General features: G+C 36.5%; 2 protein-coding genes across 20 annotated transcripts in view; both read left to right on the plus strand.

Annotated features, from left to right (window-relative positions):
• Positions 1–2789, plus strand: part of ANKRD17 (ankyrin repeat domain 17) — a 178870-nt gene extending 176081 nt beyond the window's left edge. For all 16 annotated transcript variants that reach the window (XM_058297160.2, XM_058297143.2, XM_004479686.5 and 13 more), the window contains 3 exons: positions 206–384; positions 777–941; positions 1659–2789. In XM_058297160.2, coding sequence (XP_058153143.1) covers positions 206–384; positions 777–941; positions 1659–1718 — 404 coding nt within the window. In that variant the 3' untranslated portion in view covers positions 1719–2789. The remainder of the gene's footprint in view (positions 1–205; positions 385–776; positions 942–1658) is intronic.
• A 4501-nt stretch (positions 2790–7290) lies between these two features.
• Positions 7291–14493, plus strand: part of COX18 (cytochrome c oxidase assembly factor COX18) — a 41178-nt gene continuing 33975 nt past the window's right edge. For 3 of the 4 annotated variants that reach the window (XM_058297209.2, XM_004479683.5, XM_004479684.5), the window contains exons 1-2: positions 7291–7792; positions 9302–9402. In XM_058297209.2, the coding sequence (XP_058153192.1) occupies positions 7451–7792; positions 9302–9402 (443 nt within the window). In that variant the 5' untranslated portion in view covers positions 7291–7450. The remainder of the gene's footprint in view (positions 7793–9301; positions 9403–14493) is intronic. The other variant, XM_004479685.5, reaches the window with a different exon arrangement.

A 14493-nucleotide genomic window follows, 5' to 3' on the forward strand; every position in this document is an offset into this window, starting at 1 on the left:
ATTTAGGTTATTTTACTGAGCTTTTGCATCGTTACCTACAAATATGGAAATAATGAAATAAATGTATAAAAGTAGATCATTGTCAAGGATCCACAATTTTATGTGAACAGTATTACATAGAAATATGTCATAAAATAATTTATTTTGCTCTCCTCTAATTTTAAATATCACCAATATTTTTTTCTGCCTCTTTGTTTTCCCTCAGACAAAGTAGACTGGTGTAACCCTGGGATAGGAAATCCTATGATCCACAGGCCAATGTCTGATCCAGGAGTGTTTTCACAGCATCAAGCAATGGAGCGAGATAGTACAGGAATTGTAACTCCTTCTGGTACATTCCACCAGCATGTTCCTGCAGGATACATGGACTTTCCTAAAGTTGGGGTAATGGTGATTTAAATAGGCATTTTCTTTATTTCTAAATGTTTTCTTAGCCTTCTTTCATTTCCAAGTGGATAAGTGTGGAATGGTGATGAGGCTTGAACCTGCAATTACAGGCCAAAATCTAGCTAAAATATAAACATTTGTCATTTCTGGCTCAATTGTTCAGAAGAGATTTTTTTTGACAGTAATTTGCATATATAGTCATTAATAATCTAATGCTGGAATAAATAATAAAATGGAAAATAATTTTTATATTCCCTAGATAACTTACACATCCAAAAATGAGTTGAGGTTTCAGACACCAATTTTAAGGCTATTTGTTATATTGGGAAAAGTAAACTGGTTAAAATGTAAATGTATGTAATACATATATATTTTTTTCCCTCTTTAAGGGTATGCCTTTTTCTATGTATGGGAATGCAATGATTCCTCCAGTAGCACCTATCTCTGATGGTGCTGGAGGACCCATATTTAATGGCCCTCATGCTGCAGACCCCTCTTGGAACTCACTCATTAAGATGGTTTCAAGCTCTACAGAAAATAATGGCCCTCAAACGGTAAGGCTAATCTTTCAGTGAACAGAAATTTTTTAAGTGCTTATGAAATGTCAAGACAAGTATAGGTTATAGGTAAATCATGGTAGTGAGAGGATATTGTGAATGTGGAAAGTTGGAGACAATGAGGTCAATTTAATATCTAGTTAAAATATAGCAGAAGGATATAGAAACGGTAGCAGAGGTTGTGGTTTGGGGCTAAAATTATGAAAGACTTTATATATTTCATTGCATAGCAAATGATAAGTAAAAGATTTTTAAGTTGTAAAATGTTTATCATATTACACATCAAAATTTACTAGTTGTGTAAAGGGCTATCTAGAGGTTATTAAAAGTACTTTTTTGTGGAGCTGGTGTAGCTCAGTGGTTGAGTGCCTGCTACATATGTATGAGGTCCAGTTTCAATTCATGCTGCCTCCTAAAATTAAAAGTACTTATAAATATCAAAACAGTATATATAATTAACTCTGAAAATTAGAGATGATTATATATTTTAGCTTTCTTTAGTATATTGTTAATATCCCTGACTCATTTTCTTTCCATAACCATCAATCTCTATGTACTCGGATAATGTTTGTGTTTGTTTTTTTTTAAATGATGGTAAATCAGATCTTGTTTGAAGGGTAAGAAGAGACTCAGTGAAAAACAGATATTATCCATTATCTCAATCAAACGTATGTTAATTATATATTTAATAAAATGTGTGGTCTGTATTAATAGGTGTGGACTGGACCTTGGGCACCTCACATGAACAGTGTGCATATGAACCAGCTTGGCTGATGAAGATCAACGTGTTAGCCTGCAAATTCCTTTTCATTCAGTGGAAATCACAAATGGCCGAAAAAAATTTATGCTCCCAAATCATTCTACTGATGTGCTTGACTGAAGTGTGTAGGCTTTTTGCAGAAGAACTTACTAACTGACCTATTTTCTGTGAACATTTGTGACTGCCCATTCCCCATCATCATCCGTTCTACCTTAGTTAGCATTTTTCTTATTTTTCTTTTTTTCTTTCCCTCTTCCCCTTTGAACATAACTTTCTGTTGAAGCTGTTCTTTGGCTGGTTGGTTTTAGTACTGTAAACTGCTTCTGAGCAAACACGGAAATTTAGCAAAATTATGTAAACTTGATCCTGAAGTTTTAGAATGGCAAATAAATGTACAATTGTTTACATAACAGAAAAGGCTAAGCAGAAAGTAAATTTCAATATGTCAGTATAGAGGCTCTACTTTATGTAGACTTAAATTAATGTGAGATATGTACCTTCATATTCAGAAATCTGGATGTTTCCTTCATACATTAAACTATTAATAAGCATAACTTTTCTACTTGTGTAATTTAAGTATAAAGTAAAACAATGGGCATTATCAGTGGATGTTTTCCTACATTGGCTTTTAAAATATCCAACTTGCTCTCTTTTGGGTTCATCTATAGCAAGGCACTTGTAGAAGAAGAAATCTCTCGTTTTTCCATGTCCCTTTATTACCTTTTCACACCTTTAAAACTAATACACACTTCTCTTCTCAACTGTTTCTTCTCTTGTCAACTTTACCACTAATTCTGATAAAATTCTCTTGCTGCTAGTGAAACAATTCTGGAAAGATTTTCATTGCAGTGGCTGTTACAGAAAGATGGAACACCTGCATCATCCCCCAGTGGTTTCTTCTAATCTTAAAATGTTTAAACTTTCTGAGAGTTTGAAAAGCCACCACTGTTTCCCAGTCAGCATATCTAAGATAGAAGCTCTTAATAGACTGTTTATTATTAAACAATTCTCTGTACTGTTTTATATTGAACAATATTGATTCTTAATATTGGCCTTCCAGTAATTAAAAATCAACATAAATCCAATTTTCAGTCATTTAGTGGAAATATCTTTTTTTTTTCTTCCAATCTTAAAGGCTTCTTGTTCACTGCATTTGTATATTTTATATTATCAGTGAAAGAGATCAGCAGCTAACTTGGACCAAGTAATAAAAGAAATTTTCCACTTGTCATTAAGATAATTTTTGGTAGACACATGAATATACAGATTACAACATAAAGTCTTTGTTTAACCTGTTTATATATAAGATGTAGGGGCCACATTAAACTACTCAATGGGATTTATATACTCCCTCCATTTGAAACAATAAACAGTAAAATATCCAAAAAGAATATGTGTCCTAACCTGCTCATATGGAAAAATAATATGGTTGAAATGTAAAAAGAAAATAAGCATAAAAGTATAATTTACCTATCAATTTGTCTTTTTTTTTAAAACTGGACATTAACTTCACACTGGTAAACCATAAACATTAACTAAAGTTAAGGAAAATCTCCCAGCATTAACTATTAATATGGCTCCTTTTCTGTTCAAGTAAATGAAATGATTTCTGTACTCTGGTGGCTGAGGAAAGAGCAAAAAGATGACTTCTCAAATATAACCAGAGGTTTGTAAACTACACATTTATATCTTTTAATTTGGAACATGATCTTAATACAAATGTGATTTTCTACCTATCATTAATATGTCCAAATTTAAAAGGAACGCTAAACAATATCCTATAATTAATATAGCGATGAGATAAATTATAGCACTTTACTGAGGAAGAAGGGGTGTAATGCTGTTTAATACAATATTCTCTTTAGGACTTCTGCCACTATCATATTTTTTTGCTTCTTTCCTGTGTTAACTGGGGTTATTTTAAAAAATAATCCTGCTGAATACTACCCAATATTTACTATAACTCATAAGTTTTGTAATTTCACAAAACTGAGTTTCTTGAGATTGACAAAAAAAGAAGATGGGGAAAAAAACATAACAGTCTGTGTTTTCTTGACACTAAATTAAAACTGGGCCTAGGCATATAGATTAGAATGCCCCATACTTAGTTTTTGAAATCAGGCTTGTTAAATGCAATACTGTGGTTTTAGAAGTCTGTACTGGGAACATTTGTCAGGTACATTTTTTATAATTCAGATGTAATGCAATACATTCTTATTTGAACAATAAAAAAAAAAGAACATGATCTTTTCAGGCCATCCAGGTCTTTTTTTTTTCCTTTTCAAAGTATGTGGTATGTGTATATGCAGACTACATGATATAGTCATTATTTTAAAAGTCTCATTGTTTTAAAAAGTGACAACTCCTAAAAATAACACTTGGGTTAGTTCACGCCTTAAACCCCAAAATGGTTAATATCTCAATTATTATGTAATCTGTTTATACCAACCATTCCATTTTAGAGATGATTATGTTTACCAATCCCAACAAAATCCCCTTCTCAACAAATATGTATTTATTCACAAAAACCAATTTTAGTAATTATGTGAAAGAATGTCCCCCTTCTATTTCCCATTATTGTAGAGTAAAATCATTTTTATTATTCATCAAAAATTAATTTCTTGGTAAATTGTGCTTGTTTCATTCATTTTTATCCTCAGACAAAAATGGATAAACAGCTAATTAACCAATCCTGTCTCGTTCTTCAAAAAAAATTCCTTCCTTGTTTTGTCTCAAATTACCTAAATATACATTTCATAAAAATTGCTTATTACACTATATTATTCACTTCATTTTTAAAACAGTACAAAATGTTGAGCTAAAACAAGGAAACTCAAGATCACAAAGCCTCTTCAGGTCCTCATTTATTCAATCTATTGCCACATTGATGTTTCAGAAACTCTTATTTCTCCACAGATGTTTTATTACCAGACATTTAAAAGTATATCAAAACTTCCTTTTAATTAACAAATTTTAAAATCAGAGCTATTTTGAAATAATTAGAATATCAAAGGAAATCCAATTTTCTCATTTTGATCACCATAACATAGATATTAATTATGCCATTTGCTCAGTGTTTTTATTTTAGATAAATGAATATATCTAGATGTCTTCCACTTTTAATATTATTATTTGTTATCCTTACATTATTCTTTAGTAAATTCTGGATGCTTCTGAATCTCTGTGAATAACATCCAATTAAAATAGACTTGCTTAAACAAGTCATACCACTCAACTCAGGTGACTGGAACTTAAGATGAGAGTATCATTAGTGCTTTAATATGACTGTGATTCATACTTTTTTTGCAAAAAATGCCATCCCTTATATTTTGAATAAGTGAATACAGAGGAAAAATGTACCACTGTGGCTTTTACATAAGAATTCCTTTATAATGCTACAGTTGGAATACAGGACTAACAGCAGTGTTTTAAGATGTTTCATATTAGACTTCTAACTTTAATTCACACTTGAAAAAAAAAAGCAGCTTTTCATGTTCAATTCAAGCCAGTGATAAGGAAGATGATGGTTTTCATTTTGAGAAGTAACACCTTAAATAAGAAAAACCTAAATCTGATTCCAAGATATTACATTAGAGAATTGCTCTTCACAATAACTTAAATCTCTAAGATTTGTTAAATATTTCAGAAGGCCAATTTGGGAAATTAGAAATCTAGATGACTACATGATAATAGCCTAAAATTCAAATTTTGAGTTCCATTCCTGTGATCAGCACTACAATGGATAAGAATTTCAGACATTGCAAAAACAATATGTTGGTCCCTGTTTTTAAGGAGGTTGAGAAAATGTATGACTTTACAGTAAATACTAAAGTCAGATAAGTTAATGTTGAACTTTTTAAAACATGTTTTAATATGTTGCACAAATTCATTTCCAATGTGCTAGGTTTAAGTTTGCTCATTTTGTGGTCATGTTATAATTATTCTGCAACTCAAAATATATTATACCTATCACAATATCAGATGGTCAGTACATACATATTAGTGATAACACTTTACTTTTATTTTGGGCTTTATAATTGAAAAATACTTCTCCCAATATTCTCTACTAAGTAGACAGCAAGTTGTGATCATGCCCATTATATGGATTAAGAAATGTATGTTTATGGAATTGACAAAAATTAAATGTTTTACTTGGATCACAGTATTCAAAGTTTTAAAGCAATGAAACCTTGACTTTTTCGATAAAAAGAATATGACCCCAATATATAACAGAAAAGGTAGATCCACACTGTTCGAGGTTCCAGGCCAGACCCCTATATTATTCCACAGAAGTTTTAGGAATCTGAAAATTCTTGGTTTCAATTAAACAAAAGTGGATCCTCAGTTTTAGGGGTTTTTTTTGTTTGTTTGTTTTTAATCAACTTCTTCCTTACTCCTGGATATTGAGAGTTCAGAATCACGATCATGTGCCAGTATGGGACGGCCGGCTCTCAATTGTTTATCTGGAAGCAGGGGATTGCAGCAACAAGTTACTACCCAATCTTTAGGTGGAGATATTTCCGAATAAAGTTGAAGTTATTTCCACCTTAAAGCAGTAGTCAGTAGCTATAGGTTGCTTCTATTTTTAACAGCGAATACATAGGGAAATGAAGATTTCCTATCTTTTTCTTTTAAAATGGAAAAAATAACATTTGTTTAAGCACACATTTTAAGGACGTTAACTTCTATAATCCAAAGAAAAGAGTATCTACTACTAGTTAATGGGTACACAAAGCACGGAGACAAGTAGCTGCAGTTTGACACTGCCCGTTACATTTGTCGGAGGCTTTGCTTTTTAATTAGTATTTCACGCCACTGAACACATTTTGGTCTCTAGGTCTACGGGTGCCAGGAACACAAAATTAAGGACAATATATCCATGTAGACGGCATATTCTTTTTAACCTGAAGACACCCAGTGCTGCTGTTCAGGCTCTTAAAGTTTGTACAAAGTACATGTAAGCTCTTATAGAATTTATCCCGCTCCCAGTCATAATTCACCTTAAAACGGGATATGGTACCTTAATGTAAGACCTTTGTTGTTATTCATAATAGGAAATAAAACATTTAAGAAAAACTTTACAGGGGCAGTTGAAAATGCTAACTGGAGCAGATGGTCCAGTTAAATCTTGATAGCACAGACTTAACTATGCCCGGTGCCTAAAAGATGCTGAAAGAGTAAAACTCAGGGTCAGCGGGAAACGCACGGTAGTTGACATTCCGCCAAGTCCAGAATGTCGCTGGGCATTTCGGTAACCTGTCGGCTAGGGCATTGTAAGGTATAACCGCACATAAAGAAGTAACAGAGTCAACTCTCTGGTTACAAAAACCACCAAGTTTAATTCCAGCATAAATGAAAGGAACAGGGTCAAGACTGGTTTTTAAAGCTGAAGTTTCCCTCGAAGACACCAAACCCATACCGGGTGAGAAAGCCCCGCCCTTCGGCTCTGCAATTCCGGTCCCGCCTCGGAGGAAGCTCTAAGCCAGCAGACCGAGTCTCGCGCATGCGCCATTAGCGTTGCCCAGCTACGAGTTGGAAAGGCGGGACTTCCCTATCTCCTGCGTCATTCCTAGTGCGACGCAAGACGTCGGCTTGACTTAGAAGGTCAAGTGTGGTCGGGGGCGTGCGCGTCCGGAACGCACTTTACGCCCCGGCGCCGTCAGCGCATGTGCGTTTCGACTTCCGGTGAGGTGTTCGCGCAGTTGATTTATGAGGAAAACGTTGTGGGCAAAGTACTAGCGCAGGCATGCTTTGCGGGTTGGGCGGTCGGTGGCTACGGCTGCTGCCTGCCCTGCAGCCCCGGACTTGGGGCCCATCGCTTGCACTGGCCTCAGTTGGCAGCTCCGAGCGTCCCCTTTTCCCAGTGTGGGCAGCGGCTTCAGTCTCTGCGTTTGCCCCCGGCGATGCAAGCAGCTGGTACGAGGCCCTGGCTGCATCCGCTCCGGTGCGGGGTGCAGAGGAGGTATTGCTTGGCGTGCATACCGCCACAGGACTACCTTGGTGGGGCAGCATCTTGCTGACCACCGTAGCCCTCCGCGGCGCTGTCACGCTGCCCCTGGCTGCCTACCAGCACTACATCCTGGCCAAGGTGAGGGGCACCAAGCCTCGCGTGGACCTTGGGCGCCCGTCCTAGAGGCGCGATACCCGCTTACTTCCGGAGTACTTAGTGTTGATCATTGCGATCATTTTATTGCTAAGAAATTTAACTGTTTTGGGATGTGTTAAATGAGAGTTTTGGTAACACGTACCATTCTTTTCATTTACCTTACTGGGCTTGTGCTCAAAGCACAAACTCTTAGAGCAGAGGTTCTTAACCAGGGCTGGGTGGAAAGATTTCAGGGGGTCTGTGAGCTTGAATTGAAAATTCAAAAAAAAACATTTTTATGGGGGCATGTTAGTGTATGATATAGTTATTAAATAATACACTATAGTGTGCACTTAGAATTTTTATTTTGATGTAGCATGTGTGAGTGCAGTGAATAACTGCATGCAAAAAGGTTGGTAAGGATGGCGGAGATGGTTTTTATGAAGCCATGGGAAAACTCAGATCTAATGTTTGCCAAAAATGTTCGAACAGATTTTGAACCATGTTAGATGATCAGGTACTGAAATTATGGGAAAGTTGTAAAACATTATTTTGAATAATCCTAAAATGTAATTTAAAGACATGCTGATGTTGAGTGTCATAAAACTCAGTGCTACACTCTGAGAAGGGATCCTTCGTTTTCATCTGGCTGGTAAAGGGGTCTATGAAACAAAAAAGGTTAAGGGCCTTAGAGGATAAAAAAAAATAAAGGAATCAATAGCTGAAGAAATTGTATGGCAAAACTTTCAAAAATACCCAATTAAAAATGATAACAGCCTGTATGTAGCGTCTTTAATTCCTATTCCAAGTAATCTTACTAGAAAAAAATCTACTGAGCTAGCAGTCTGCAAACTTTGCTCCTTATCAAGGATCTAGAAGCCTGTGTCTGGTTAGGTTCAGTCAGTTGACCTTTTAATGTTATCTTTTCTGTAGAATCAAGATAGTAATAATTTCCTTGCCCATTCTACAATGTTATGAGATCAAATTCAATACTCTGGGTTAAAGTGCTTTGAAAACAGTGTTATTCACATGTGAAACTTGAAATATCATGACTTTCTTGGTTTCAGATTACTATCACTGGGGGAAGAATGGAAACAGAATCAGCAGCACCATACACAGAAAGCAAAATTAGATCAGAGACTCTTAATTGATTACTATTTTCTCAGTTTACATTAATAGGAAATCTCGACATGAAACAGTAATGCCTAAAGTACAATTCCCCTTTAAGGCTTTAAAAACCCTATGAAGTAGATTCTGTTACACATTTTATATGTGAGAAGATGTGATTTCATAGGTTAAGTAACTTACTCAGGTCACACTACTTTGTTTCAAGCTGGAATTTGAATTTGTGACTGAGGGCATCTTAAGTAAATTAACTTAAGGTTTACTAACAAGATCCATAAATCACATTTTTAAATGACTCCAGGGAACAGAGTCTAATAGAAACTATGAGTGGTAATGAATAAGGATCTTTTATGTACTCATAACAAATTCTGCTTTTTCCTTAGCTAGGTGGAAAATTTGCAGCCAGAAATAAAAAGCATTGCCAAGCATCTTAATCAAGAAGTTGCAATTCGTGCAAATCAGTTGGGGTGGTCCAAAAAAGTTGCCAGGTAAGCTATTATTATGTATATAAAATCATGAATATACATATAATTTTTACGTGATATTCATTATAGGTTTGGACATTTTGTAGGTTTGAGGTAGCATGATAGTTTTATATATGGATCCAGGCAAAGAAATGGAGAAACAAAGATAAGAGCCATTTCTTGTCAAAGAGGGACTCCAACCCACTGGAAAACTAATCAAGTAATGATGGCAGTGAATTAAGTCCTGTATATGGATTACTTACTGTAGCAGTTTGAGATTATTGATGAATGCCAAAAAGAAATATTGAATTATGTTTATAAACTGATCTTTTACTCTGGGCATGTTAGATTATATTGGATTCATTGGTTTACTTGATTAAGTAATTATGTAAACCTATTGGGCCATTAGGGTGTTGAGTCGCCACCCACCAAAGGGCAGATAAAAGTCATAAAAAAGAACAGAGTTAAGCTTTTTTGATGTTGGAGTTTGATGCTGAAACCTTTTAACTGGAGCCCCGAGAAGAGTGGAAACCAGGAAGCCTGAACCCTCACAGATGTTGGCAGCCATCTTGCTCTGACACGTGAAAATAGACTTTGGTGAGGGAAGTAACTTACACTTTATGGCTTGGTATCTGTAAGCTACTAACCCAAATATCCTTTATAAAAATCAACCAACATCTGGTATTTTGCGTCAGCACCCCTTTGGCTGACTAACACACTTACAAGGAGTTTGGTCATAAAGGAAAGTCAGGGAAGACTTTATTGGATGAAGATTCTGTGGCATATTATTCAGATATTGGTCAACAAATGACTCAGGTTATTTACAAACTTGACCTCTGTTGAAAAGATATAGCAGATGAGGAGGAGGTAGAAAATAAGAGTGCAATGGTAGAAGCACTTGGACAGCCAAGGTGCTGTCCATCCACTGGTTCCCCTATGCATTTGTTCTCTTGGGCTTTGGAAAGCCCTGTCCAAGGGTACTTGGCCATTCTGCAATTCTATACCTGCTATCATCCACTGGGAACTTCAGTCAACCTAAGCTACCACTTACTCAGTTTTCCAAATTTTGATCCTTAACAGACTGACATACTATTCACCAGTACACAGCAATGAGAAAAATGGGCCGTTTGTAGTTTGACTATGTGATATAGTATTATTCTTTAAATGGATATAAATTTGCTAAATATCTTTCATATGAAATCATGTCCTCCTCCATTTAGTGTTAAAAAGATGTGACATTTTTTAGAAGATTGACATTTAAATCATTGTAGTTTAATGTCTTTCCTTGATAGAATAAAAAAATGACAAATCTGTAGTTTTGAAATTTTACTGATCAAAGAAACCTGAGAACTACAGCCCTAGACCAGAAGAACAGATTACTTGAACTCTCAATTCAGCCTGGGGAAGAGTTGTGGCATTTTAGGAAGGCACATCTGAGGGCTTCCTGCATTTTCAATAGAACCAAGTTTTGGTTTTTTTTTTTTTAAGGAGGTGCCAGAATTGAACCTGAGACCTCGTACATGGGAAACAGGTGTTCAACCAGTGAGCTACACCTGCTCTCCTAGAACTGAGTCTTCAAAGATGAAAGGGAGTTTGCATTGTGGACATGTACAAAAGTAGGCTTTCTGCACAGATGTTACAATACCAAAGGCATGTCAAAGTGGAAGTCTGAATTGTTAGAGAATGCAGGGACCAGAAGATAGAGTTTGTTTCAGCATCCAGGAAGATGGCAGTCTAGAAAGAAACAGGACTCTCTTCTCTCCCAGAAAAATAGCTAAAGGATAAGCAGAAACAGCTTGGAAAAATCTCCTAGGGGAGGAACATTGCTCAGAAGAAAGGGACAAAGGAAAAGAATCACGATGGCAAAATTGAGAGTTAAAAGCCTTGGCTCCTACTGCTGGCACCCTTCTCCACACTAAAGACACTTTTGAATACTCAGGCCTCTGGGCCACTAGCTACAGATAGAGGGAGCCTCAGGGACCCACCTCCCCAGGAAAGGGGAGAGAGAAAGACACAGCCTAAGGGCTGACTCAGCTTTTGACCCACAGATTTGATCTGCTGTGTCCCAGAAGCCCTTCCAGGCCAGGTGGGATTGTTGAATTATTTGCCTTGTGAGCTGGCACAGCATGGGACTAAAGAGATCCAGCCCTTTCAGTTTCCCTCTCTACTTCCCAAGACTGATTGTTGACGACACACCTACCCAGGACAAGGGAGAGAGGGATACAACATGGGGCTGACTCAGCTTTTGACCCACAGATTTGATCTGCTATGTCCCACAAGCCCTTCCAGGCTGGGTGGGGCTGCACCATTGTTTTCTTTGGGTGCCAGCAAGGGACCTAAAGAGATCCAAGCCGCTCATTTTCCCTCTCTGCTAACCTGGACTGATTGTGGAGAATGCAGAGAGGAGTAGAATTATTTCCTCCTGTGGAAATGGAAGAGACTGCCAGTGAAGGTTACAGAACTATCTCTGAGAAAGTTTGAATGACAAGGCTCTTAGCCTCCAAGCAGGAACCTATAATACTTTGATCCAGTCTGTGTTGCAGCAAACACACTCCGACCAGGCATTGAACTGAGAGGGCTTCCAAAGCATACCATCTGCTGGCAGACTAAGGAAGTACATATGAGGAAATTAAAAGTAAATAACAGGTTTTTTTCCACCCTTTGTAGCCTCCCTACTCAAGGCCCTAGGAAATGTATCTTTAACCCATCACTGGGTCCAGAGCCCAGTTTTATGCAGCTTACAGGGATAATCCTAAAGACCGAGGTTGAAACAGGAATCAGAGAACAGTAGTAACACATAGCCTCCTGCCACTAAATCCCTGCAAAAGAGAAAATTTGAGCCTCTGAGTAAACTCACCATCTTATTCAGATGCCTAGACATCAGCAAAAAGTTAGAAACCATACTAAGAAAATGGAAGACATGGCCCAAGACAAGGAATATATCAAAGGCCCAGTAGAGATAGAAGGTTTGAGACAAATAATTAACAAGATGTACACAAATTTCCAAAATCAATTAATGAGTTGAAAGATAATAGGACTAAAGAGATAAACAACATCAAGAAGACATTGAGTGAGCACAAAGAAGAATTTGAAAATCTGAATAGAAAAGTAACAGTTCATGGGAATGAAAGACACAGTAGGTGAAATCAGAAACACATTGGAGGCATATAACAGCAGACTCAAAGTGACAGAAGAAAGAAGTGATACAGAAGACAGAATAGCTGAAATTGAAGAGAGAAAAGAATGGAAAAAATGGAGCAGGTGCTCAGTGAATGGCAACACCAAATGCAACAATATACATGTCATAGGAGTTCCAGAAGGAGAGAGAAGAGAAAAGGGGCAGAAAGAGTATTTGAGGAAATAATAGTTCAAAATTTCCCATCTCTCACTAATGAAATGAACTTACATGTCCAAGAAATGCATTGTACCCTGTGATAGTTAGCCCATTGTGTCAACTCAGCCAGGTAATTGTGCCCAGTTTGTATGGTTAAGCAAGCACTGGGCTAATTGTAATACAAGCATATTTATTTATGAATTTTAGTCATTTGTGAGTTTATTGCATAGAATACTTTTTACATCTACAGTCAACCAGGGAGATTGCCATTAGCAGTGAGTGAAGTTTTATCAAATCAATTAAATGCCTTAAAAGGGAAATGATTTCAGTATTCAGAGGGAATTTCCCAGCTCGCTTTTGGACAGCCATCGTTTCCTGGGAGCTCATCAAGGACCTTCATTGGAGCCCCTGGTTTGCAGCCTGCTTACGGATTCTGGACTTTTGCATCCCCACAGTCATATGAAAGAATTTTATAAAATCTCGTACTATTTACAAATACCTCCTGTTGGTTCTGTTTCCCTAGAGAACCTTGACTAATACATCAGAATAAATCTGAATAGACCTAATCCAAAACACATTCTACTCAGAATGTCAAATATGAAAGAGAAAAAGTTCTGAAGCAGTAAGGGAGAAAGAAACAATAATGGACATGGGATGCCCAATAAGACTTAGTGCAGATTTCTCATCAGAATCCATGGAGACAAGAAGACGGTGGTATGATACAATTAGGATAGTGAAAGAGAAAAACTGCCAGCCAAGAATTCTTTATCCAGCAAAATTGTCCTTCAAATATGAAAGTGAGTATAAAATATTCACAAACCAACTAATACAAGTTTGTGAAAAAAGAATCCACCTTTGCAGAAAATAGTAAAAGAAGCCTTAGCGCCTGAAAGAAAAAGAGGAGAGAGGTTTGGAGGAGAGTATAAAAGAAAGAATAGCAGAAAGGATAACCAAAAGAGTGAAAAGAAAAACAAAAAGAAGACATGATATGAAAGCCAAAGAATAAAATGGGGGAAGTAAATAATGCATTAAAAGTAATATTGAATGTGACTGGATTAAACTCCCCAATCAAAAGATACAGGCTGACAGAATGGAAAAAAAACATGAGCCATCCATACGCTGCTTACAAGAAACTCACTTTAGACCTACGGATACAAACAAGCTGAAGGTGAAAGGTTGGAAAAAGATATTCCATGCAAATGGTAACAAGAAAGAGCAGGGGCAGCTATACTTATATGGGACAAAACAGACTTTAAATGCAAAAATATTATAAAAGATACAGAAGGCCATTATATATTAATAAAAGGGACAATTTACAGTCATAAATATATGTGCACTATCGTGAAGATATCAGTCCTGCCCAAACTGATTTACAGGTTCAATGCAATACCAATAAAAATTCTAGGAACCTATTTTACAGAAATAGAAAAGGCAATTCCACATTCCTTTGGAAGGGAAAGTGCACCTGTATAACAAAAAATATTTTTAAAAAGAACTAACATGGAAGGAATTTCAGTGCCTGATCTTGAAACATTGCAAAGCTACTGTAGTCAAGACAGCATGGTACTGATAAAAAGGTAGATAGATCAATCAGTGGAATATAATAGTGTAGCATAGCATAGAATCCAGAAATAAACCCTCACCTCTACAGCCAGCTGGATTTTAACAAACCTACCAAGTCCATGTTAATGGAACAAAATGATCTCTTCAACAAAAATAAAAATAAAAAGTCAAACGACCTGATTAAAAAAATGGGCAAAAGTCTTGAATAGAGATTTGTC

The sequence above is a fragment of the Dasypus novemcinctus genome, chromosome 1 (genome assembly GCF_030445035.2).
Source record: "Dasypus novemcinctus isolate mDasNov1 chromosome 1, mDasNov1.1.hap2, whole genome shotgun sequence".
NCBI lineage: Eukaryota > Metazoa > Chordata > Mammalia > Cingulata > Dasypodidae > Dasypus > Dasypus novemcinctus.